General features: G+C 41.3%; 1 protein-coding gene across 2 annotated transcripts; it reads left to right on the top strand.

Moving 5' to 3' along the window:
• The first annotated feature begins 66 nt into the window (after positions 1-66).
• LOC124065837 (striatin-like) lies at positions 67-26745 on the top strand. Of its 2 annotated transcripts, none has more exons than XM_046401652.1 (17): positions 67-429; positions 11953-12056; positions 14756-14829; positions 17082-17160; positions 18018-18188; positions 18573-18705; positions 18791-18947; positions 19841-19951; positions 21328-21471; positions 21577-21713; positions 22520-22695; positions 23297-23344; positions 23436-23557; positions 23650-23817; positions 23913-24053; positions 24834-25022; positions 25228-26745. In XM_046401652.1, exons 1-17 carry the CDS (start codon positions 217-219, stop codon positions 25395-25397), a joined length of 2337 nt encoding a protein of 778 aa, XP_046257608.1. In that variant the 5' UTR covers positions 67-216; the 3' UTR covers positions 25398-26745. The 2 variants fall into 2 exon arrangements, with proteins under 2 accessions (XP_046257608.1, XP_046257607.1); XM_046401651.1 differs by having other exon boundaries at positions 18570-18705.
• Positions 26746-26922: the final 177 nt, after the last annotated feature.

The raw sequence follows: 26922 nt of genomic DNA, 5'->3' as shown, positions 1-26922 counted from the left end.
CCTCCGGGGAGTCTGGGTGAGCAAATCGAGCGCCCCCAGTCAACATGCTGTGGGCGTGGCCGTTGTTACCGACGTCATTCAATGACAGCTAGCTGTCAGAAAGTGAGTTCATTCCTCCGAGCCGAGGAAACAGAGCGCTAGGTTTTTGCCCTTCCGTAGGTATCTAGTACCTCGAATCAGCGATACAACGGGCAGAGCTTTCCACCGAGCCCGGCCATGGACGAACAGGCAGGGCCCGGCGTGTTCTTCAACAACAATAACAACTCTGTTTTGCCCGGCGTTGGGAAAGGACCGCTGCCTGATGGCGACGCTGGGGAGGCGGCTAGGGCGCAATACAGTATCCCGGGGATCTTGCACTTCCTGCAGCACGAATGGGCCCGTTTCGAAGTAGAGAGAGCACAATGGGAGGTGGAGCGAGCCGAATTACAGGTGAAAACCACCACAGTTAATGTATATACGACCACGTATTAGTAGCAGTACCGGAGCAAAGTGTTGCTTCTTCCAGCTTGCCCGTGTCGAGTTTCTGTGTCTGATTGTTCTTGCTATCAGGCTAGCATGCTAGCTTAGCCCAGGAGCTAAAGTAGCTGCAGCGCCCCCCTGACCCGACTGCACGACGACTGTTTGCGACGTCTTTACTCTGTTTTAAACCATTACACTTTCTTGCTGCCTGTAGGAGTTGTAAGACTTGGCCTCAAGTAGGCCTACATAAAATTAGGTCTAGTTAACCGACTAACTACATTTACTAGCAACGTAATTAATGTGTAGCATAAAAACGTGTGGAAACAGTGGCTACCTGGCAACTTATAGCGAATTGTATTATTGCATTATACATCTAAACCCATAAAAAATGATTGCAGGAAAGGTAGTAGTAGCACTTGTGTGTTTAAATCTCTTGAGAGCTGTCAGTGCTGACAGACAGCACATAACACACAAGAAACTGTGGAGTCCGTCTGTCTTGTTTATGAATCTTATCATAAGCTAGCTGCCATGTCACTGCCACTCCTAAGAGAAAATTAAAAAAAACTATCGTGTCTGACTTGGGAAAAGTTCACAGTGGTTTCAGTTGGTCTAATTGATCGGTCCACTCTTTTAATAGTATACCTGGCCCATAACTGATGGTTGAACAACCTAAATATTTAGCAATTTGTAAGACACACGACAGTAGATTTTCTTGCTGTGAACCAGAATTTTCTTCAGGGATACCTGACACGAACTGAGACGCTTAATGTTTAGTTTACACTCCAAGTTAATCTCTTAAATACCCAAGTTCACTCGGAAATCTTTCGAAAATGTTCTAGTCCAACTGGACTTTTAACTTTCCCTCCGTTAAGTTGAATTTTGTATCAGATGTTATTCTTTTTCCACGTTTGACTGTATTTTGTGAGAGTACAAAGCTTCATCAGACATTTTACTGTATTTTTGCAGATGAACAAATTAACCCCTTTGACTTTTTTGGTTTGCAGTAGTAATGTTTATATATTTTAAGCCCTTTCACTGATGTGATTGTGGCATTAATTGATATTTGTTTGTTATAGAAGCTACTTTCAGCAGCCTATGTGATCAGTTCTTTATAGAAAATTACTTTGACTACTATGTACCAGACCATTTTTCTTCACGATTTGAATAGGCATTGTTATAACTTATTACTGTTTGACATGGATCGCTGTGATCAATGTTTGGAACAAAATGTTTTTTCCTTTCCATCATTTGCACAATATTAGTTTTTGAATCTCAGATAAGAGCCAACCCTGACATTTAAAGACGCTCGGCAGCTCCGTTTACAGACAGAACTCATCAAACAAGGGGGCGAAAGGGAGACACACTGCGTTGTTTTTAGATCAGTGACATACACTGCTCAGTGTAGTAGGGTTTTGGCTTATTTGGCCCGTGTATTAAGCTTCCTGTCTGCTGGCATGAAGCAAGCTTATCAGCAAAGCAGCAGCGACTGCGGCAAAGCACAGTGAGGTTACTAAATGACTTACTGGCTGGTTTGTTTGTGGCGGCAAAAAGGTGCGCGCTCAATTTGAGTTCTTGTTTTTCAAGCATCTAACCCCAGATGTATAGCAGGTTGATGTTTTGAACATAATTTGACCTGCCATAGATTATTTGAAACAAATGGCTTACTCATAATTGTACTCAAACCACTGTAGCACAGTACCTGTTTGAATAGATGCTTCAAGAGTGAAATTTTTGTTTTGTTAGCTGTGACCATTTAGTCTCTTTTTTTTTTCTTTCTGTCCCAGTGCTGCACTATATTGTGGCAATAATGATGATTCTGGTAACCTTGTTGCGTCCTTGAGGGATGTGTACATTTTTCAAACATACACAGCACTTTTATTCATAGAAGGTATTGGAAGAGTATAGAGGACGAACCTGCAGAGAAGGTTGCACATGGAGGAAGAAAAACATATAAAGACATTTAAGTATATGTAAATAGACTTGTACAAATAATGAAATGATATTGCAGCTATAGCCACTACTATACCACTGCCACCACTACAGAGAGCCTTAGTGGAAGATACTGTACAAAGTCTGAATACTCATTCGCATGCAAAATATACTGCTCGTAATGTTCATCATCTTGTCATTCTACCTGTGTTTTAATCTCAGAATCAAACCTGACATGTAATCTTAAAAATACATAAATCGATTACACAACTCAGTGAATACTCACCTCCCAGGATTTTTTTTTTCTAATCGGTTGTATCGTCACTGGAAGGAAGACAGTTGAAGCTGTGTCTTAGGTCGCTGTCTGGGAGGAAACCCAAGGGCTTGTAGGAATGTTGTCCAGCCAGCCTGTTAGGTCATGCTCAAAGCCACTCCCCTTCTGTAGCGGCACAGAAACTGTACTGTACATGGCCGACTTGTCCTGCTGCTGTGCCATGTGCACAGGCCGCTGTCATTCATAATTAGATTCTAGCTGAGTGGCCATAGATAATCAATAGATTGACTCCATCAAGTTCATTTGCTTAGCTTGTGATATATTATAGTTATAGTCAGTCTTATGTTATCTTGGTAAAAGTGATGATTAATTGATTTAGAGTTTAAAGTGAGTTGTGACCATCACAATTTCCAAGGAGACATCTCCAATTATCTTGTTGTTTCTAATTACCAAAATGAAATACAACAAAGAAAACAAGTTTAAAAATAAATAAATGATTACTTGAAAATAAAATGTGAAAATACTTGTTGATTAGTTTTGATTTAATTAATCGACCAATTGTTCAGGCATTAATTAATTGGTGAAAACAGGTTTTGATTAATTTTCCATTGAACGCCTGATCAATTATTTGGCCAATCGTTTGTTTTGACACTAAAATGGGATGGTGGGTTTGCCCATCTTGTTTTTCAAGTTAGATTAGTGGCACACACCAGTGAAGTGTACTTATTTTTAATTAGCACTGTATCCACAGCATGCTGCCGTTGACTTTAAAGCATTGTTTAGTTGGGCATGATGATGAGTCAGTGTAATCATGTGTCAGTTATCACTGGAATGGTATTGTGTGTGTGTGTTATCTTCTATCCAAATAATTTCAAGTCAAAATGTAATCAAAGAGTAAAATTAGTTTTTCCCTGACATATCTTGTTTATGATTTAATACATAAGAGTGAACTGTTTGACATATTGAAATTGAGATTTGATTATTTATACTGCCATACTGATCAGCGCAGGTTTTTCCAGGCCTGATGACTGAGGGTGAGTCGAGTTATGCCCTGAACAGGCAAGGCAGTGCTCCAGTGTGCTTCATCAGCCCTCCAGTTATGGGGAAATCCCTGCTCCATAGGGTATCTTCTTGCCAGAAGTATCTGTCGGCAGCCATAATTTGACACCAGGAGAAGGTTGAAGGTGACTCAGGGTGTAAGGTGGCTCTGTGTGGGTGCAGACTGAAATGCGGATCCATTTATTATCTCTGGATAAAAGTGTCTCTCGTATTTGTGAAGGAAAAGCTTTTAACATGAGCAAGATTATTATGAGGCTCATGATATTCGGTTACCTATCTCAGTGTCGGAGAAGACCACAGGAATCTGAGAATTAGCGTGGTTTAGTTAGTTGACTTATCGCTACAATTTTATGTTTATTTTTACTGATGTCAAAGTCTGAGGCTTATTTAGCTCAGTGGTGCAGCAATAAGAAGGACTGAACCATGAACAAACATACACTTGCATATACTTTGGCATTCACAAATGGGTGTCACCGTCATTCCTCAGGCGAAACTACGTCCACCCCCAAGCTGCAGTTATTTTTGTTTGCCCTCTTCGTGTGCGCCTCAGAGTGGGAAAGTACTAACAACATGCCTTCTTTCCAAGAATATATGTATTTCTTTGTCATTGTTGTTGCTTTCAGAAACTTTAGGCTATACATATATTAGAAAATACTAGCACACATAGATGTTAATACTACACAAGTGCTCACCTCCCGTAACCAGAGCGTAGACCACAAAGAAACCAGTCCATCCTCAGTCATATGTTTAAAACATGTTGAGTTCACCAAAAGCACTGCAAAGACAGTCTTTTCAGTGTGAATTAAATATTCACAGCACAGATAATGGTGAGCAGTTTTAAAGGGTTTGTGTTTTTCCTGTGAGAGAGCCTGAAGGGACCATTGTTTATTAACTAAAGCCTGGTCCTCTGAGCTTTGCTCTACTGTCCCTGTTGGACTCACACCAGAGCCTTTCCCCATGCTGTAAAGCTGCCTTGTCGGCCTGCTAATTCCCTTCTCCTTCCTCCATTCACACTTACAGCCTTCATCTGTCTGTGTGGGTGTGTGGGACAGCTGCCTGGTTGTGCCCAGTTTCACAGTAAATCTGAGGTCATCAGTCTGTCAGAGTTGTAAATTGGCATACTCACCAGAGTAAGGGTGAAAAATGATGATACTGTCGTTTTCCCAGTTTTGATGGCATGTCATTGTTTCGCTGCTTTAGAGTGAATGGCTGGAATGATATGGCTCATACTTAGTGTGAACCATGTATGCATATGAGTAAATTGTATTGTTTTGTTTTCTGAATATAGCAGTGTAGCTTTATTTGCTTTTTATTTATACATTTTTCTTCGCTTTAGCATCGTGCAATTTTTACAAAGAAGCAGAAGTGTCTCTAGTTCACCTGAGACATTTCTGATTCTGACTAGTAACTACACAGATGATTGCATTTTGCCAGAAGTGTAGTCAAACAAGTACATCGGAGTCTTTTGTTAAATTACTGTTTCCCATTACGTATAATCTTGGCTTTGCAGTGCAGTTTTACTCTTTAGTGCGTAAAGCTGTTGTAGAAATTGTTTTCAACTTAGTTCTGCCAGGACCACACCTTACTGCCATGTGACCTATTTGTCAGAGAAAATGCTGATGTTTTAAAATTTACTGTAGCTTTTAGCCCACATACAGGTATGTGAGTGTGTGCATGTGCGCCATGAGCCTTATGTAATATTAATGCAGTAACATGGGATGGGATACCCAGCATGCTGCCTTTGTCCCCCCTCAACCCTGTTAGGTAGCACTGCAGTGTCAACTTGATGTGAACTCTGTGATGGCAAAGTGTAAAATGAGGCTGAAGTGGAAACTCTTGATTATTTGAAATCAACAAATCTGTGTCTCTGTGAAAATTAAGGTTATGAGATAAGATGTTTTTATGACTGAGCAGTCAATGTGAGGATTTACTGTTGTTTTGTGGGTATTGTACAAAAGGTGAAAGGCCAGCTTTGCTCATTCCTGTTAATTGATTAGAAATCTGTATTAAATCCCAGTTTGAGGAGCTTACTGTCACCATTACCCTCAGAGTAATCTTGACTCTGCTGGTGGACTTGAGCAGGGTGGATCGATATGGAGTTTGTCTGCATTATCAGGAGGTAGCTCCAGCCATGATCGTAGCTCTTCAGTATTTCACAATGTAATACAGAATGAACCAACAGATTAAGTTAAGCAGTTTGTTTGATACCCACCCCTGACAGTCAGTCTGATGCTTGAGGAATATCTGTACATGCAGTCATACAGCCTTCTTACAGTTCTGCTCTCTGAGACAGAATATGGTCATGGAAAAAAAAACCAGGAGTAGTGCAAAGACTTGTAAGAAGCAGGTGAGAGACAGCTGAATGTGAATCGTGAGCTAGTTGTTAGTGAAGTTCCTTTAGGTGGATAAAAGGATAATTCAACCTTGATGTCAGCCATCAGTCATCATAGTCTCAAACAATGGTGGGTGGAATGATGTTTAAAAATGTGAGACGGTATAAATTTGTCTGCTATTAGAAATGGTGTCCTACCGTTTATACTGTTTGATGTCTCTCTAGTGTATATGTGGATGTCAGAACACTGGGACTGCTTTATTTCAGTGTACAATGTATCTGCAGGTCGTGAAATGTCTTTGAAAGCATTGAATTCATATTCCTCAAAAAAGGCCTGAGAAGACCTTGAGTGTTATCTCTTTTCTATTACAGGCTGCACATACCTTCATACCATTTGTCCTGCAGGAGGCTCTTTTTTTGTGGAAATTCAGAAGTGTTGTCGCTACTGTGTTGTCAGTTTTAGCAGACTTAAATGAACCTAGGTAAATGTGTCATTTTTCATTGGTTAGTGCTCTCTGGTCCAGTTTGCATTAAATTAATTACTAACATATTTTAGAAATCACAGAAGTTATGCACTGCTGGGAAGTACTGAAGAAGATGTGTTATAATAATGATTTTTTTCTAGGCCTAATCCTCACTCTTACCTATTGGTGATAATTAAACTTAGTGAATTCTGTAAAAGCTTTGCTATCTACAAATTATTTGCTACTGAGACAATCCAGCACATAACAGCAGGGTGTTAGATGCAGGCAGGAGAAACATACATGGAACACCATAACCAAGTGGCCGGCATAGTATGCACGTACGTCTGTGCTGAGTATGGGCGGGAGGTCCCAAGGTCAGAATGGAAGACGCCTCCTAGGGTGGTTGAGAATGACCAAGCTAAGATCCTTTGGGACCACCAGATCCAGACTGACGAAATGGTGATGGCTAACCAGCTGAACAGTGTGATGTTGGACAAACAACAGAAGAAGACTGTGATGTAGCAATCCCAAGTGACGGCAACATCAAGAAGAAGGAACACCAGACACTCGAAACATATCAAGGGCTGAAAGAGGAGCTAGAAAAGATGTGGCGAGTAAAAGCAACAGTGGTGCCAGTGGTAATCGGGGCTCTGGGGGCTGTGACCCCAAGACTGGAAGAGTGGCTCCTGCAGATTCCGGGTACAGCATTGGTGGTCTCTGTCCAGAGGAGTGCAGTCCTAGGAGCAGCTGAGATACACTCAAACTTCCAGGCCCGTGGTAGAGGACCCGAGCTTGGAGAACACACACACGCATCTAACAAAGAAGCATGAGTCTCTTGAGGAAGCCTTAATTACCTTTATTTCATTCTTTTCTTCAGTGATGAATAAGTGAGACAAGTCTATTAAAAACAAATAAAATTGAGTCCTGAAAGGGTTATGTTGATCTGTGTTGACGTTTTCTATGAATACACAGAAAACGCACTGCTGTCGTCACATTACAGTAGTCTCCAGCACCTCTGCCCTGCTTGAGCTGTTTTGCTTTCTTCTTGCTACTAGTGTAATGGCATGTGTGGAATGTACTTGGCTAGTCATCAGGTCGACCATCAGGGTGTTCATTGGTTTGCGGTAATAGTGAGGGTAAACCCAGTGATCACTGAACGAAAGGTTGTTTGCATTGTAATTGTGGGATTTACACCAGCCCCTTTGCCTTCTTCAGCTCTTACCGCGGCTGGAGGGCCTGTGTGTGTGACCATTTTGTTTGTGAGTAAGCCCTGAGGTTGTATGAGTATCCGCTGACTTTCTTTCACAAATGGAGTGAGCTCAGTCTAACTGCTCAGATGCACTGGATTTTTCACAATGTTAACTCTGTCTAGATTAAATGGCTTCATTGTGTTGTAGATGTCTTTGGCGATGATGCAGAACAAGTCTGGGAGAAAACATGTCTGGAATTCACAACGTTCAAGGTTGAAGAGAATACAGCTTTTAGTCATCCTACAGTTATTGACTGAAAATCATGTTGAAGAAGATCTAAAATGGTGGAATCCTTTTCCTCTCACTTCTCTTGTTGGTGTAATTCACTGCCAACAATGTGTGGACAACAAAAAAAAAATCTGTGTTAACTTTGTCAGTGTCAAAAACTAGCAGTGCAACAGTCAAATTCAAATACGTTAACTGATGTCCTCCTAAATGGTGCTGACAAATGTTCAGTTATTTCCATAATTGAAAAGAGCTAAACTGTATCTTTTGAATATGGTTTGTTTGTATAGTTTTATGTGTTTCTGTCTTCACATGTGTCTCAGCTTGGACTTGGACTTGGACTGGTTGTTAGTCGATTTATCCTTGTCCTACTAGTTTAATCAGGAGCAGAAGAGAGACACCAAAACTATAGTGGAACTGTATGCGAAAGAAGAAGGCCTTGTAGCCAACTCTCTTAACTTAGCCTGTCAGAATTTAGCCAGTGGCTGGTGTTTATTCTCCACTCTCGCTATTCGACTATCTATTCTGCCTCCTTTTCCTGTCTCTGAAAAGCCCTGTGCTCTAGATGGATGCCCCATGCTACATGTCTCTTACTCGCACAGACTGAGGAACCCTTATCCAGCAGGCCAATAATGCAGGCAGTGTGAGGCCTGGAATTAAATGCTTCCTGTGTCTCTTTATGGCCTGAGTTGACTCATTGCATTCCTCCCAAGGTTAATGTTTGATGGAGGAGAGATGGCGAGCCAGAGATTCACAGAGCTGCACTCTTCTCTATCTCTGGCACTGCAGGACGCCAGGGGTCCCCAGGCCAGCACTTCATTTGGATAAGGAAGTGAATGTTCGCTTGCAGATGTACAGTTTCATCCGCGGTGAAAAATGAGTCAGTGTGCAATCCCTTTTGGACACGCAAGGTAACACATTGAGTGTGTCCAAACCTGTCAAGCTATCCTTTTGTGGCCATGCTTTAGCTGTAATTTTTAAATAAGTGAGAACTTTTTTCTGTTGAAAACACAGCACATTTTATTGGGAATTTATGCTTTTTTGCCTTTCTGCTGGGCATCTTCCTCACACTGGACATCAAGAGACATTTAATGGATAATAGCCCCACAATTAGTCTAATAAGTGCAGGTTCTGCAACCCAATTGCATGCGATACAGCTTCCATGCCACGAGCCAGTGGTCCTCACTGATATTTGGATGGGATTGGACTTTAGCCAGAATAAGTTATTTTGGGAGTCACACAGTCTGGCCAAATTCAAACAGCAATAATTTTCCATATGCAGTATTTTCCTAATGCCTTATTTGTACCCCTTTATGTGCCTCCTCTCCCATCCTCCAAAGACAGCACACAGTGATCTCTGCTTTATTGAATGTAGACAAGTTGTCATATTTGAAAACATTTTCAATGCATTTAGTAGAACAAGTAATTTTCATTAGCAGGTACAAAAAAAATGTTCTCCAGTTGTTGTCTTCCCTGCTACTCATTACTGTCACTGAGCTTATGTAAATACACCATAAACCTTTTTGTGAACTTTTTCTTTTCGTTCCTAATGCTCAGTGACACTGGCTCAAGGATGTGAAAAGTCTGATGCATGCTAAATGTTGACATTTTTGTCAATCCAGAATGCATTAGCATAGATCCAGCCAAGGCTAGATGCACATAAAACAGAATAAGGAATCTGAAACTGCATAGATGTAATGGGTAGAGTGATGTACATGCTTTGCTGACCTGTCTTTTAAGAACATCAGTTACTGGCATGACTAGCATCTTGCGTGCGACTGTTTCCAGCTAAACTCAGTGCTGTTTACACTGTCAAACTGAGAACCAGTACTCTAAATCCTAAGGGTACTGGAGCCATAGAAGGCATGTTGTTAGGAGTTCCTCTGCTGAGAACTGTGGATGATAAGAAATGCTGTTATTCATACGAGGCAGATTGAAGTGCTGTCATGACTCATTGTTGCAGGCAGCAGCAGCGCTACTTTCTCTCCCTGTGAAATTGTGATCCAGCCCACTCAAAGTCGCACCATCCTCTGCATGTAGAGTGAAATGCAGGGAATCAAGTCAATATTCATTTGTTTTAAGATGTTAGGAATTTGAATCATTCCCAAGACAAAGCTGGTATTTGCTTTTGTGAAGTTAGATAGAAGCACTTTGCCTTGCGGTGCTTTTCTTCATCCTTGTTTGCAATAGGCCTACCATCTTGCTGCCACTCTTCTTTGCTAATGTTTTACTCTGTTCCAGATTCTATTTGACATTTATGTTTAATCTCATTATGTTAATGAGATTTAAAATATTACTACAATTTATTACAATTATTCTGTCATCTTCTCTTACCTTTAGAGTGGCACTTAAATGCCCCTCTTATGTCACTCTGGTGATATTCAAAACTGTGATGGAGAGTGTACTTTTTTTAAAAAAATTTGATGAAGTGCTGTAAAGGAAACAACGTACAATGAAATTAGAGTCAAAATGACTGACCAAGATTAGACCAAGAAGTGTTTTGTTTAAAAAGAAATTAGCTTGTATGTTCTGGTAAGCACGTGCTTACCCTCCTTTCTGTAAACAGAAACACAGCCTGTAGAGAGATTACCAGCCGCTGGGGTCTTTTGGTAGTTATTCATCTTAATGTAAACCCCTAATGACTGGACAGCTTATGTTGTGTTTGGTTTCTTTCTCTGCTATATAACTATATCTGATGGAAGGCAATTTCATAAGCATGCGGTACACAATAAGAGAACTTTATTGTGCAACTTGTGCAACTGTAATAACTAATTAACTAATTCATTTTTAGGTGATTTTTCTTTAGTATCAACCATGGTTAACCACAGACATTTTTAGCAATACTGGTTTACGAAGCCAAAAGGCAGTAACTAACTCTTGCTCCAGAATGTACAAGCTAATTTCTTTTTAAACAAAACACTTCTTGGTCTAATCTTGGTCAGTCATTTTGACTCTAATTTCATTGTTTTCATACAGGAAGATGATGCTTCCAGGTTAATGCAGTTAATTTAAATGAAGAACCTTAAAAAAAAGAAAAAAAAAGAAAACATTGCTAAAATTACTGCACACTGTGACACACCTTTCTCTGCCTTGGTAGTCGTTCATCAAGATTAGTTCACAGTCTGTTAAGTTAATTTGTAACTTAAAAAGTGAGTCAATGGTTTGGCACACAGTGCACTGACTTAAGAGCCAAAATATAGTGCTTCCCTTTCTCTATATTGAATCAGAAATCATTTTCAATCTAGAATAGATTCTGAATCAAATTGTGACACCAGGAATCTGAAGTGAATTGTGGCATTTACCAGAGATAGTAACAGCTTGTTATAACCTAACCTAGCTTAAATGCCCTTGACAGTGATTATAACAGTAGGGTGTGTTTTTATTTCTTATTTTTATATATATTGTGATGGTTACAATCATACAATGTCTGATCCTGCTGTAAGATACATACAACTATGCTCTGTTTGATTTATCCGCTGCAGCTCATGGACTGCCTCCCTTTGAACTAGCCTCTACCTCTCTCAGTAAGCTTGTGCACAGGCCCATGCATGTGTGTGTGTGGGGTGCCCACCAATGTCATATAATGTAATGCTGACTCAGACTCAGTGTGTCGACAGCTGCTGCCTGTTACTGAAGAGAGACAGTGGTGTGCAGAGGGAAGGGATTTTAGAGGAGGGGGTTGTGTGGGGGAGTTGGTAGGTTAGACTAAAATAGCGTAGTACAGATTGGCTTTTTATTTCCCATCATGCCACGCATTGATTTGACATCATCCTATTTCAGTCTTGACTGAAGTAGTTGTTCTCAGATGTTGTCTCATGAAAGTTGGCTTTGAAGTCATGTCTTTGTTGCTTGCTAGCTCATATCTAAAATGCCAACACACTGGAAACATTGACTCTATTTATAAAAGCAACTACTGTAAATCTCTAAAATGTCCCCTGACAGTCCTATTTTTGTGTTTAGGCCCAAATTGCCTTTCTGCAGGGGGAGAGGAAAGGCCAGGAGAACTTGAAGAAAGACCTTGTGAGGAGGATCAAAATGCTGGAGTATGCACTGAAGCAAGAGAGGTGAGTGCTATACCTCCCACTGCTGCTTCAGCAGCCCACCCACAACACACGAAAATACCTCAGCTAGTCTGCAACAACTGCAGTGTTTCCATGTTTTGTACACTCCTAAAAATAAATTCCTGCCTCTGAGAAATACAGAAAAGGGGAACATGGTGGATTCTCGCTGGTCAACAAATCAACGTCTGCTGCACCAGCACAGAGCCAGCACAGAGTAGCATTCTGTATAATTGATAAAGGGTTGCTTGCATTTTTTGAAATAATTTCAAGCTCCCTCTTGTTTATATGCTACGCGCATCAGTTTGTTGTCTCAGCTGGTACCAGCAGAAGCAGTAATGGACTGAGAGAGCCAGAGAGATTCCCTTCCTCGAGTCCAGCTGGTGTGGTGTCTCTGGACAAGAACATGTGTTGTCATGAAGGCTTCGTTTGCTGTCTGATGCCCATGACTCTGCATCATCCTCGCTAGGACAGGACAGGCCTGGAAAAGAGGAAAGAGGAATTCTTTCCACTTAAGTTGACCTTAATTGTTGCAGAGGTCTTTCTCCTGTAAACCAGAAGAGTTCATCACTGTCACGCAAGATGCCTGAGTTAGCAACACTATGCATTTTCCTTCCTTCTTTATGTATGGCCGCTCCCTGGAACAGATAAATTTGTGACTTTGGTACTTCTCTGTTGACTTTAAGCCATCAAGTATGTTATTCAAACAGATTCTGAGTTGTAGTCCTCTGAAAAATTAATACATTATTTTAAATACATGTAAAACATTTATAACGATTGTTTCTGCCAGCATATGTCAGGATCAGCTCAGTAAAATGATATTTCTCTTTACATGTTAGGTCTAAATTTTAGCAATTATTCCCAGGGATAGCAACACATAGGTGTTGAAAAAAGGGCAAGAAATAGAAACAGTTAAAAAACAGTCAAAAAATAAAATGCAAAAATATTACCTGGACTGCCCATTCGATTCATCCATCACAGACTACAGAATGACATCTTTGTCCAACTTTGAATCACCATACTTACCATAGGTTTGTTTGTACACAGTTATCTTGGGTAATGGGTAATTATAATAGACATTTTAACTGTGTTCCCTGTCAGTTTTACACCTAAATGAAGTGGTTTCTAATTCAAAACCTGTCTGACCATCTGACAACTTATGTTTCTTGCCCTGTCAGACTTAATTTGTATTAAAACAGACTTATGCTTCTAATCAAATTATTAGGTGGAGCTCACATTTTGACCACTCCCATTCTGTTGTTATTTGACTGCGTGGCCAGGCAATCCAGTCACGGTCTCCTCCCTCAGCAATAATCACAGAGGAAGTTTTTAACTGCTTTGTGGTTGACGGTAGAAGACACTGGTTGTGTTGGGCAACTTTAAGTTGGGAATGTGTGGAATCCTATGAATGCAAAGGAAAGCATGACTGAGATGAGGCAAAGTCTTCCCTGTCCCTACACAAGTAAAGGTTATAAATAGAAAAATGAAAACTAGCATGAGTACCAAAAGTAGCTTGCTTGCAGACTGTCTACACTAGTGAGAACCTCAACCCAAGTGAGTTGGACAGGTGTCAGAATAGGTTAATTGTCATTCCTCCAGTTAGTTCAGAGGTTAGATATCCTCCCCATGCTCTGTGAGCATCATTTTTTGTCCCCATACTCTGTGAGCAGCATTATCATTCATTTGTTACACATGGAATCATCCTTTGGCTATTTGTCATGTATATTTATCTACTTTTCTCCAGTGAGGTCACCACAGACTGTGCCTTAGGAGCAACACTTAGCCCAGGATTACTACCACTTTCCCTGGTTGCTAAGCAACAGGTCATGTCTCCAAGGGTATCTGAAAGCAATATCAGAAATGGCTTTCTGAATGTAGGATGCACCCAATTTCAGAAGAATTTGACTTGGATGGGGGTTGCTTCCTTAGGATGAAGCTGGTAGTTTGGTTTGGGGCTTTGTGAAGAGGTGTGAGGGCTCTCCTAGTATTGACTCCCTACCTCTGTGATGGATGTTGTTGTGTTGATGGATGTAAGTGCAGTGACTGGAACAAACTGCATCTCACATATATATATATATATATATATATATATATATATATATATATATATATATATATATATAGTATTACTGTTTTACACATTTTTCTTCCAAATTATATGTCATTTTGCATGCATTTGCAATTGCAGCTGAAACACTTGCTGGGACTAATTTGTCAGCCCTTTAATCTTTTTGTTTCTTGGTTTCTTTGCTTTGGGCAAAAGATTTATTGATTCCATGTGCTCAAATGTGAATATGTAGTAGTAGATGATAGTAAGATCCATATCTCATCTGTATATCGGACAAAACAACCTATTTGAGCACATCATCTTAGGACCAGGGAAATAACTAAGGTGAATAATCAATAATGATAATAGTTGTTGCAGGCCTGTTTTGTATATCATGATGCATATTGCTATCTAAAATCTATTTGTTTTAATGTTGTGACATTGATTTCTACTGTTCTACCCTACAGCCATACATGCAAGTGAATATGTCTAACAAATCAACATGTTTAAGAGAAGCGGAGCAAGTTGCTGTTGGGATGACTTTCAAAGCCTATGCAGATGCCATGCATAATGAGTGTTTTAAATAGCTCTGTCTCAGACCTTTTTGATCGCCCTGTTTTCTTATTTGTCTGCCTCCATTTTTCTCCTTTACTTCCAGAGCAAAGTACCACAAGTTAAAATATGGGACAGAGTTAAATCAAGGTGACATGAAGCCTCCAAGCTACGACTCTGGTAAGACCACAGTGGCTCAAACAGCCAACTCCAACTCTTCATACTAAATCACTACGATTGTGGAGTTCACATACCTCAAGTGACAGGACTGGTGCACATGTGAAGGCTGCATTCATGTTGAATCTTGTTTGCCTCACTAGCTTTCTTCTCAGTGTCTTCTCCCGAATGCTGGAAGAGTGCCATTGTGGAAGAGTGCCATTGTTGTTGCGGATGCACTTAACAAGTATTGATAATAAAAAACAAAACAGTGAATAACAAATGTGGCACAACTGGTTTAAAATAGTACGGCTTTCCTGCCATGCAGGTGGTTATGGTTTTATTTTACCCACATTTTGGGATATCTGGCTTGGATATTTGTTTCTCCTCACAAACAGAATGTAGGTTAATTTAATTTGTGCTATTCAAAGCATTTAAAGATAGCATTTGAGATGTTTCTGGACACAGTGCTCCTATCGCTCTATTTAATCAATAGAGCTTTTTAAAGCAGTTTTTAAAGGGACTGTTTCCTAAAGTAATAAGAAAGAACATGTTTTCTATAAAGAGATATTATTGTTTTTTGTTTTTTTGTTGTTGTTTTTTTTAATGTAATTAGGCCTGAAATTGGTGCTAGTCAACTAACTTATTAGCCAATCAACTGAGAATGAATCATTAAATGCCAGACATCACCTAGTTTCAGTTGTGAAAATTGTGCAATATGTTATAGTAAGCTGAATTTCTTTGGAGTTTTAGAATTTAAGCACCAATTTAAGGACATCCCCTTGGACTGTAAGCCATTTTTTACTGCTTTCTGCCAATTTACAGTCCACATAATTAATCTGTAATGAGGAGAATAATTATTTGCCGCCAAGAATGTACACTTCTAATGCTGTGAGCACTACAAACACAAATTCTGTTTCTTAAGTGCTTAGAAATATTGGAAATGTGAGCATCTACAATTAAATGACAGCTCCTCCTGCTGATGAACATTGTGTGGTTCGATCAAAAAGCTCAAAAAAGAACTGCCAATAAAAAGAATGTTGTAGTAAAATTGTTTTAGCAACCCAATGATGTTTTGACTTAAATTATCTTCATCAGATAAGGAAAGTAAAAGCCAAACTCTCTGCATGGATAAATACCAAATGAAACTTCTTTATATGAAATGTTGCACCTTTCCATCGCTTTGCCTTATTTTACGGTGGTACCTCTCCTGTACCATTGCACAGTCTGTGTCTCGTCATATTATTGTAGTTTAATTGGACTCTCATGTTCAAGTCCTCTGCCATCATTAAGTCAGATTGCGACATTTTCTCTCCTCTCTCCTCATCTCTATTCATGAAGGCCGTTCAAAGCACCCGAGCCCTTGAAGTGTTGATGATTGAGGGTATGTGAAGGGGGAGAGGTGTTTCATGGAGGGGATGGAACGGGGGAGACGAGGAGTGGGAGGTGTTGCTTGTATGGTGGCACACCTGCCTGCTCCGCACCCGCCTGAATTAGGCCTGACCCACTTTTTGAGGCACCCTCGTCCGTCTGCCCCGCCAAATCAACACCTCAGCGTGTGCACACATACATACACGCGCATACAAACACTCTCATCCCATCTAAATCTTAATAACACATCTCTCTGCTCCACACAAAATTCCCAGCTGATGCACTGGCAGCGTGCTGACGTTGTTGAATATCAAAGTGAGCTTTGAATCTCATCATTGTTTGTTTTGTCTGAGCTGTAGACAGCCATAAAGAGTCTGTTTTGTTCTCAATGCTGCAGGCACAGACACATGTTGTTGCTCTTTCTAATAAATCATGGGACATGTTTGGAGCAGAGCCATTTTGAAGGTGTCAGAACGCGTCATTAAATACCAAATGTCTTGTTTTAGCATCAAGAATAAGACCTCGCTAATGAGTTTTAAATATCTTCTCTCCCTCTACTCCTAGTACTGTCTACAGTTTAATAAGGCAGTAATTACCTACTGGGATGTGAGATACTTGGAGTGAGGCTAGTTATTAAAGTTGCACGTGTTGACAATTACTAACTGTGGTCCGGATCCAACCATGAAAATGTAAAATGTGGTGTTGTTTGACTGGCACAGTTTAAAGAGAAGCAATACCTTTGTCTATTGAACTGTAAAGCACTGTTGACTCACTGATGTGTGATGTGTGTGGTTGCCAGGATGCTGTGATACAGGAATGTTCTGGTCGTGTTTACGGAGTGGAAATAATGTCGGAGGCCGCGCTGTTTGCAGAGACCTAATTTGTGTCCTTCTCTTCTCCTCCAGATGAGGCCAACGAGAACGAGTCTTCTGGATCACTCAACAATCAGCTGTCCTGGAAACAAGGACGGCAGCTCCTCAGACAGTAAGTGCATGTGCTTTAATCCTGTCTTCTTTTAAATACCACACTAAGTAAGTACAGTTTATACGTGTGTGTATGTATGTATATATCTCTAAGTAACAGCATATTGACTGGCCCTTAGTTGCATTTCTCTGCAATAGTATTGTCACATTTGTAAATAAATAACAGCTTTTCTGGAATAAAAAGTGCTACGGCCCTAGGAAAAAAAACTGTGGGGAAGAGCTCCCTCACATGGGCTGCAGCAGTCATTACCTGCTCTGTGTAATGCCTTTGTCTTCTTTGGTGTACCCAGCTGGCTCATGAGAGTTTGGTTATCATATCATTCTGCTCTCCGGTCAGTCTAGGTGAATAAACTGGGCTCCGGCCTTTATCCCAGACATCCATCAGACAGCCTCACACATCATCTGCCCCAGCATGTTGGTGGATGTGGCAGCCAATTTATTCCTGACGCAGTGTTAAGGGACAGATCAACAATGTGCCAAGACACCCCTTCAGTCAGTCGCCTGCTCAAACTGCTCAAGCTTATTCTTCAAACCTGCAGGCTACTGTAGGCGTAATATTTGATGAGCAGCTCGTCTTGCCTTGGAGCACTGATACTGTCAGTTCGACAACTGCCAGAGAACCTGTCAGTTTTGACAGTAACAAATACTCAGCTCTTCTTCAGCTCTGACCATATTTTAGTAGATTAACTTACTGTCGCATATATTTGAGAAGAAGACTTCAATTAATTGTCCTGTACAGCGCAAAAGACTCAATTATGCATATGTTTGTATCCCTTTTGCAATAAGTTACACTTTTACTACTACATAATTGGGATAGACCAAATGCAACCAGGTTTAAGTTCATTTACTTTGTTCCAGGTACCTGCAAGAAGTGGGCTACACAGACACCATCTTGGATGTCAAGTCCCAGCGGGTTCGAGCGCTGCTAGGACTAGCCGGCGATGGCGGCGGGAGGACTGGTGAACGGAGCAGTACTGAGCCTTTGGTCAATGGTACTGACACATCAGCAAAGGGCATGGGCACCAGAGGGTGAGTATTCTTTGCCAAAGCTATCATTAGACTGAGCGATGACAATATTGAACAAGTTAATTGCGTCTAATACTGTGCGGGATGGGTCCTATTAACTCTTAAGACTGAATACTATCAATTTTCAAAAGTCACACTGTGGAATTTAAATTTCTTTTGTTTGGGGCAGGACAGAATTCCATTGTAAAGTATTGTTAAAGGACAACACACACCGACATCTGCTACATGTGTGTTATGCTGTTTTGTTTTTTAACTGTTGCTGATGAGAAGTATGCTGATGTGATGATGGAAGAGAAAACTTACACACAACTGGAAATGTTAGCACTCTAATACCACTTACACATTGTTAGTGTGACTGTGTGTTAATGCATCATTGCTGCTCAGCAGGAAAGCCGAGCTCTCTGAAACTAGTGCTGTACTCGAGGCGTTCAAGTTCATTGAGAATGCAGCAGCTGAGTTCAGCGATGAAGATGAGGAAGAGGATAGCGAGGGGAGGGACAGGACTGTGGAATCCAGGACGGTAAGAAAACAGTCTGCCTTCCCCATTAAGTTAAGTAGAAGTCGTCTGTGTACTATTACTAATGACGTCAGTATTTTTTCCAAAGATCCTGAGGAAGAAGCCCTCAACGTCATTGTCACCTGCCAGTATGGACACCAGTGACGACCCTGACACAGAGGAGGCACTGAAGGGCTTCGACTTCCTGTCCAGCCCTGACGAGATGGACACCTCGCCAGAGTCCAGAGGGGACGGCACAGACTGGGGTGAGTCAGTAATGGATCAATCGAGAACAAAATGGAGTTGGAAGTGGATGAAAAGTACAATTTAGACATTGCAGATACAGTTGTAGTACCTACGGCATCAAAATGTTGATTTTCACAGTGATGAGCTTGTTAAATTTTATCTACATATCTCTACAAGTTTCCGAGGCACTGAAAATGTCTCTGTATTTTATGCTATAATCTTCTAATAGTTTGCTGACTGTCCTCGGAGTAGTTGTCATTCATATCTCATGCTGTACTCATAAATCATGATGTTTGCAGTGTCTCTGTTTAACCCATAGTTTGTGATCTCTTCCACTGTGTGTTCCCATAGCCAACCTGTGACCACACTGTCTCTTCCACTCCCGTTCGCCGTCAAATCAACCTGATTCCCTTTGAGTCTCACAGGTCCTTAGACTAAAGCCAGGAGGAAAAAAAACGGACTTGATGTCATGCTGAGTTGTTTGTATTTGAACGTGGCTTTGACTTGTGCAACAATTTATCACAAAGATCTCACAGTGAGGATCTTATGACTATATTTGTCATGGCACAAAATCCATTTGTTCAAATGAAAGAATTCTCCACATGGCATTAACTTTCCTCCCAGTACTCTCTCTTCTTCCAATAGAAATGCTTAATGGATTAAACAAGATTGTTATGAATGCTGCTCCCAATTATAGTGAGTGTCATTTCACTAAGGTGGTAGCCTGCTTGAAGGAAAGGTGATCCTCTCAGATCCCATATAGCTCCCACTTTCCTGGAGGTCTCTCAAGCCTCCAGCAGAGTATGAGTCTGAGAGAAATCTCTGCACCTTACCCACCCTGCCAGGCCTCTCGGGCCTCGACCAGGGCAGTTCCTCAACAGCCTCTCGGTCTGGTTTTGTTCCCCCTGTGTAGAGAAGGACGAGCAAGGTCCCATTTCTGAGGCCTGGGACGTGGACCCGGGCCTGATAACCAAACTCAAGGAGCAGTACAAACAGGAGCGCAAGGGGAAAAAGGGGGTGAAGAGTAAGTGATGTCAGGCGTTACTGCCTCCCTCCTTCTCCTCTCTCTGTAGAGCCTGACTGTCCTGAGTTCAGCCGAAAGAGCCTCAAATCAAAAGCAAAACATCTTTGCTGTTTTTCCTCATCTCCCTCTTTAGCAGCACCTTATTATGCCTTCTACCTGACATTTCTGTGTCCTTTTGTCTGTCATTTTCATACCGAACGTCTCCTCTGTCTTTATGTACTGAATGTGGAAAAAAAAATCTGTCACCATCATTTTCCTACCCAAACGAAACTGTAATGCGTGTTGCATGTGTTTCTGTCCTGTTCAAACATTTTAATTTATATTCACATTATATTTTCGCCCAACCTGCCAGACATCGGAGATTTAATGTGTCAGTTAATTGGATAACACATCTTAGTCTGGGTCAGCACAAGTCGCCACTGTCAGTTTGTTTCTTACATCAGTGTCTTCTCCAGTCATTCTAACATAATTATTCATCTTCACCTGTCAGCCAGTCATGTTGATACTATATTAATAAGTCATTTTGTTGCTGTTGTAAATTGATAGCAGTTATAAGCTTTTACAGTCACTCAGTGAAGTGACTCAGCTGAATCCTTGTGCTCTCAGAATAGCTGCCCATTTCAGATGTAACCTCATTCAGTGGCTGAGAGCTCTTAGATTTCACATTTATGAGGCTCTGCATTGAAGCTGATTTCTTTTTAATTGAATCATGAGATCAACTCCGTTCATCTCACTTCCTTCTTTCATCATCACTCTTTACACTTGGTTTTCTATTTTCGTTCTTCACACTGTGTTGGCACATTATCACTTTTGTGTGTGTGTGTGTGTGTGTGGAGAAGATCAGCAAGAGATCTGTCAGGGATTTCTCTCCATTGCAGATGTTTTTTTTCTTTCAGTTGTACCCCTGGTATATTGTACTTACTTGCACCAGGGTAAAGGTTTTATTTTAAGGCCCCACATTTGTTAAAATGTTTTTAATTGAAAAAATAAACCTCCACGATTGGGCACTTTAATGGCTTTATTTGGACTTAAACCTTACAAAATCCAGCAGTTTTATTATTACCTTCTCTCTCCACACCCCACACTTGAAGTTGAACATGTGTCAGCAGCTTTTTGAACTCTTAAATTCAACTAATAAAGACTCTGGTGATGATTTTCTTTTATTTTCTTTTGCATACTATCATTTATTCATTGATTTTCCTCCTTTCTAGTGCTGCTCTTTTCCCACATTCATTCTGCGTTTTCTTTTTTAGCTTGTACTCACTGTTGATTTAAAAAATAATAATAATAATTTGTTGTTTTCATATTTTTTCCCCGTGTTGTTTTTCTGTTCTCCATCATCATCTGGTAACACCTTTGAATTGACTTGTGAACAGGACCAAACCGGTCCAAGCTGCAGGACATGCTGGCTAACCTGAGGGATGCAGAAGACTTGTCCCACATGCAGCCTCCATCCACCCCCCAGTCCCGGCCCAACGCAGTCCGACTCAACGAGCACGATGCGAACCGAACAGATGAAGGTGCTCCTGTAGATTGTTGTAACCAAGCGTTACCTCCTAGACTGGCCAAAACTCCCGTCATCCTTGGCTAACTGGTTCTGTTTTTATTATTTGTTCTTTCCCCAGTTGAGGCATTGACTTTCCCTCCCACCTCAGGGAAGGCGTTCATTATGGGCACAGACGAGGCCATGGAGAGCGAGCTGGGCCTGGGAGAGCTTGCTGGACTCACTGTGGCAAACGAGGCTGACAGTCTGGCGTACGATGTGAGTAGGAAGAGAAAGAATGGCTTTTCTCTGGGGAAAACTTTTTTCTGTCATCACTGGAGCCTTAAGAAAAACAGCCATCCCATCTTCCTTCTCTAATTCATAGCAATTTTAGTTAAAGTCACATGATGTGCTGAAAGCTTATCATTTGTGTCTCAAATGGCTATTTTTGTGAACTGTCAGCAAAGATGCTTTGAAAGTGTAGTACTGGAAGTTTTTTCTGAGGTCACCTGGTTACAGCAGTTATGTCAAACTGTAAAGCTATACAAACACATTTGAGTTGAGTGATGTTTTTGTCTTTAATCTCAGGAATGTGTTTTTCACAGCAGCTGACTGCACCCCAAAATTTCAGTACCTTTTGAATTTTTTTTAAACTGCTAAAATACTGCTACTGACAAAATAGTTGAGACACTAAATAAATCTGAATTCTATGCCAGCAGCATGTTTCAAACAAGTTGGGACAAGATCAACGAAAGACTGGGAAAGTGGTGTATTACTCAAAAATCATGCGTCTAAAATGTTCCACGGGTAAACAGGTTATCATGATTGGGTATGAAAGGGGCATCCTTGAAAGGCTCAGTTGTTTACATGCAAGAATGAGGCAAGGTTCAGCACTTTGTGAAACATGATTACTACATGGGCTCAGGAACGCTTTCCAAAACTTCTATTTTACAACAGTGGTTTTGTTCTGTTTTTATTTACTCTTTACACAACAATCCAGATGTTGTGGCTTGAGGGGCTGTACGAGTGAAGCTTCTGACTCTCTTAGTTAGATGTTGATTTCTGATTAGATGTTTTCTCCTCAGATTGGCAACAATAAGGACGCCATGAGGAAAACATGGAACCCGAAATTTACTCTGCGGAGTCATTTTGATGGGATTCGAGCTCTGGCCTTTCACCCTGTGGAGCCTGTCCTCATCACTGCTTCAGAGGACCACACGCTCAAGATGTGGAACCTGCAAAAGACCGCTCCTGCAAAAAAGTACAAATATCTTCACACAAGTTGAATACCTCCAAAAGTGCATCTTTTCTCAGCCAAAATGAGAAAATTGAGCAGCTTTAAATTTTCTAATGAGCCTTTCATTGATTAGCTGTCCATTCCTCCTTTATCTGCTCTGTCTGAGACACTGATGCTCAGACAACAGTCACTTTGCACCTGAGGCAGCACACTGAGCATCATCAGAATGAAAAGCTCTGTTGTTGATTATCACCCCATAAGGTGGATGGCTTATCTTTGTTGTTACACCTTCACACGACTCAGCTACAGGAAACAGTCCCTATGTGACAAAGAGCTGTCAAAACTCTGCTCAGCGAGACTCATTATGTCACATCACAGCTCAGCAGCACACGCACACACTGTAGTAATCTTACATGATTATTTTTAGAGACTGAAGTAATTTTAGAGTTCAGTATTGTGAATAAGATGGTAACTAATCAATCACGGGTGTAGCAGCAAATTCTGCACTAACTGACAGCTTTGTACAGTTAACTGACAATAATTTTGAACCTACTCATTGACACATGAAGTCGTTTGTGCTGTTTGGTTTGTACATTACATTAATGAACACATTGCTTGTCCACAGGAGTGCTTCTTTAGATGTGGAACCGATCTACACTTTCAGAGCCCACAGGTGAAAACACATAAATGAAAACCAATTTCCCGTTTTAGTGTTCACTCAATCCACAATAGATTTTGATAATTTGTCGTCTTTTGGACCACAGGGGGGCTGTGCTGAGCGTGGTGATGAGCAGTACAGGGGAGCAGTGTTTCAGCGGAGGGGTTGATGGGACTATACAGTGCTGGAACACCCCGAATCCCAACATCGACCCGTACGACTCCTATGGTAAATGGTGTCATGCATTTTGTTTGAATCTGAGAATTTTCCAATGAAATTACAGTGACTAACTTCTGCTGTCTCGTGTATTTCTGGAGCAGACCCATCAATGCTGCGTGGAGCATTGTGTGGACACACCGACTCAGTTTGGGGTTTGGTCTACAGCAGCGCACATCAGCGCATCCTGTCCTGCTCTGCAGACGGGACCGTAAGGCTGTGGGATGCCAACACCACCTCCCCCGCCCTGGCAGTGTTCAATGAAGACAAAAGTACTGACTTTAAGCTTGTGTCGTGACTTTTTTATACCTAAATGTTTACTTTATTTAATTAGTAACGTAAATGTATTTATCTTTTGGTGAACAAGAGCTCGGAGTTCCCTCCTCAGTGGACCTGGTGTGCAGTGAACCGGCCCACCTGGTCACGTCCTTCACTAATGGGCAGATTGGCCTCTTCAATATGGAAACCCGCCAACTGGTCCTCAGTCTGGAGTCCAATTTAGAGCCAGGTAGGAACTGAAAAAAGGCAGGTGGAAGTGAAGTTAATCTGAAAATATGGCACTTGAGTAGTCTAATCTAGTGGCAGTAGTAGGAAAGTAAGCTATCAGCAGCACCCACAATCCCCAGTGTTTTCTGTTGTATGTTAATTTTCTGTTGGGTTTTGATTTCTAAATTCCTGTAACTGCCAGTTATGTCACTGATACAGTGCTCCAGTCGCGAGACCTATTGGTTCATAGGGTCGTTATAGGTTACGTCTGTGCGGTGGAAGTAGCCCCTTTTTGGTTCCAAGCCCCTTGTTGTGTCTCTGCTGGTTGGAGTCCCTCTCTGTCCGGACTTAACTCATCCTGTGTCACATTTATGCTGCACCATGTTTGTTTGTGTTGTCTTTGTGCAAATTTCCTGCTTGCATCCATGCCATGCAGGAGAATGTCAAACGTTGTCTGACTGATGAAAAATGTTGCTCTAAAGAATGTGATACCACGAAATGAACGGTACAGCGTAATGCAAAAACAAAAGATGTATTTCTATCATTGCCTGATATATCGTCACACAGCTTACAAAGATGCTTAGTATATCTGCCCACTGTTAAAAAATTGTTTCCCAACAAGTATTTGTGTGTCCATCAGGGACAAATTTACTCAGGTGAACATTCACACACACACAGTAAAATATTTCCACAGATCAGATAAATGTTGCAAATGATTTCATTCACAATGACTATCTGTTTTGTTGGTCTTAATACGCTCTTCCACTGTGATGTCTAATGGTGTTTGTCTGTTTTTAACCAGGCACCCCCTGTCAGATCAACAAGGTCCTCAGCCACCCGACTCTCCCCATCACCATCACTGCACAGGAGGACCGACACATCAAGTTCTTTGACAACAACAGCGGGAAGCTAATTCACTCCATGGTGGCTCATTTGGATGCTGTCACAAGCTTAGCTGTAGACCCTAATGGACTTTATCTCATGTCAGGCAGTAAGTACCATTTAACCACTGTCTGCTTGTGTCTAACGTTAGTTCATTGATAGTTTGCCCCCATCTGGCAGTGTGAGTGAGCCAGTGGAGTTTCTTGGTAGATATGTGACTACCTTTACTGCCCTGGCAGAGGGACCATGCTTTGTAAAGCACAACAACACAACAACGCATAACAACTGCTTGTAACTTGTCATTTCCTCTGCAGGTCATGACTGCTCCATCCGCCTGTGGAACCTGGAGAGTAAAACCTGCATCCAGGAGTTCACGGCTCACAGAAAGAAGTTTGAGGAGTCCATCCACGATGTGGCATTTCATCCATCTAAATGCTACATCGCCAGTGCTGGGGCAGATGCTCTCGCCAAAGTGTTTGTATGACGCGGAGCTGCGTCTCTCCCCGCAGCACCGCTCTCTGACTCAGCCTCCCATGATCGGGGACCAATAGAGACATGGGAGGGGAAGGACCTTCAGGCATGGGTCCCATCCCACTTCTCTCAGCCCACTGGTTTCATGCCGGACCGGTAGACTATGTAGCCGCTAGCCTCAAACGGGCCATGACTCTCCATAGAAAGGGTCGGCAGGGAGGACAGTCAAAAGGAGAACTGCTCTCTAGTCCCCCATCTACCATCCAGGCAGGCCTGGGTGTGACGGGCAACAGCGCCCCCTCTCCCAGACAGACTAAAGCTTAACCTCCGTAGCTAGGAGGCTCAGGACAAGTGTTAAAGAGTGTGGAGTTGGAGCAATGAGGTTTCAAGCCGGTCTTCTGGCCCTGTGACTTCATGCTCATCCTAAACCCCTCTGGCCCTCGACCTTCCCTCTCAGACATACCAGGTCCGGGCCCTTTACTCCAAGTCAGGTTTTGTGTCGTGTTGTTCCAGAAATGTGGCGTACTGAAGGCTCGCTGGAGCTGCGGTGGAAGCCTCACACTTCTTCTTCTTCTCCTCCGCTTCCCAGACTGACTCTGCTTGCCGGCCTGCCTTTATTTTCCTTTTTAAAACACATATTGACAAATGTGCCTTTGCTTTAAAAAGGTCTTGAAAATTGTTATTTTAACAACCTTGTTTTGGGGAGGGGGGAGGGTGACAGCGGAGAAACAGGGCTGGTTGTCACAGTGTTGTCAATTTTAACATTGGATGTAAAATTACAAATGCTTATAATAAACAAAATATATATTCAGTCTTAAAATTTAATGTGCAGAGTGAGTTTGAGTGCTCCTTTTTGATAAGTGTGGTTGGGGAATCAATTTTGTGCATTTCAGGGCAAAGCTGGTAGAGTGATACAGACCATTAAATATAATGCCTGTCCATTAGATTCAAGTTATTGTACACTTCAGAAGTAATATTACAAACATAAGTGTCCAAAGTAAACCATCTTGGTTACATAATTATAATTCAAACTTGGTTCTAGATGTCCATTTTAGGATTAATTAATTGATTTTGGCCAGTTTGCTCTTGTTTGAATTGAATGGCTTGTACTGTATGTAGTTATCCCCAATTGTGTGGACATCCTCGACTACAATGTGATGTATCACGTCCAGATATTTACGGTAGTCCAGTGTTTAGCAGGAAATTAGTGCAGTACTGTAGGACTGTTTGAAATAATGAGTTAATCATCCAACACTGAGGTCAGAGAAATATCCTGCAAATTCCAGTTTACTGTAAACTGTAATCCTGGGTAAACAAAGGAAAAAAAAAACAAAAAAAAAAAACAATCAAGATGTTGTACATGTAGAGTACAGCTTCGAATGAGCCATTTTCTCAGTCACTGGTTTGTATATGAAACTATGTTCAAAATAAAACCTACTGTAAAAACTTAACTGTGTTGCGATGTTGGTCATTTGACAAATGTGAAAGCTGCAAATGAAAGAAACCCTGGACGTAAATGGTGGCAATTGGATCAACAA

This window comes from Scatophagus argus, chromosome 10 (assembly GCF_020382885.2).
Source record: "Scatophagus argus isolate fScaArg1 chromosome 10, fScaArg1.pri, whole genome shotgun sequence".
Taxonomy (NCBI): domain Eukaryota; kingdom Metazoa; phylum Chordata; class Actinopteri; family Scatophagidae; genus Scatophagus; species Scatophagus argus.
The sequence above is the reverse complement of the archived record's forward strand: the minus strand, read 5'-3'. Positions and strand labels throughout refer to the sequence as shown.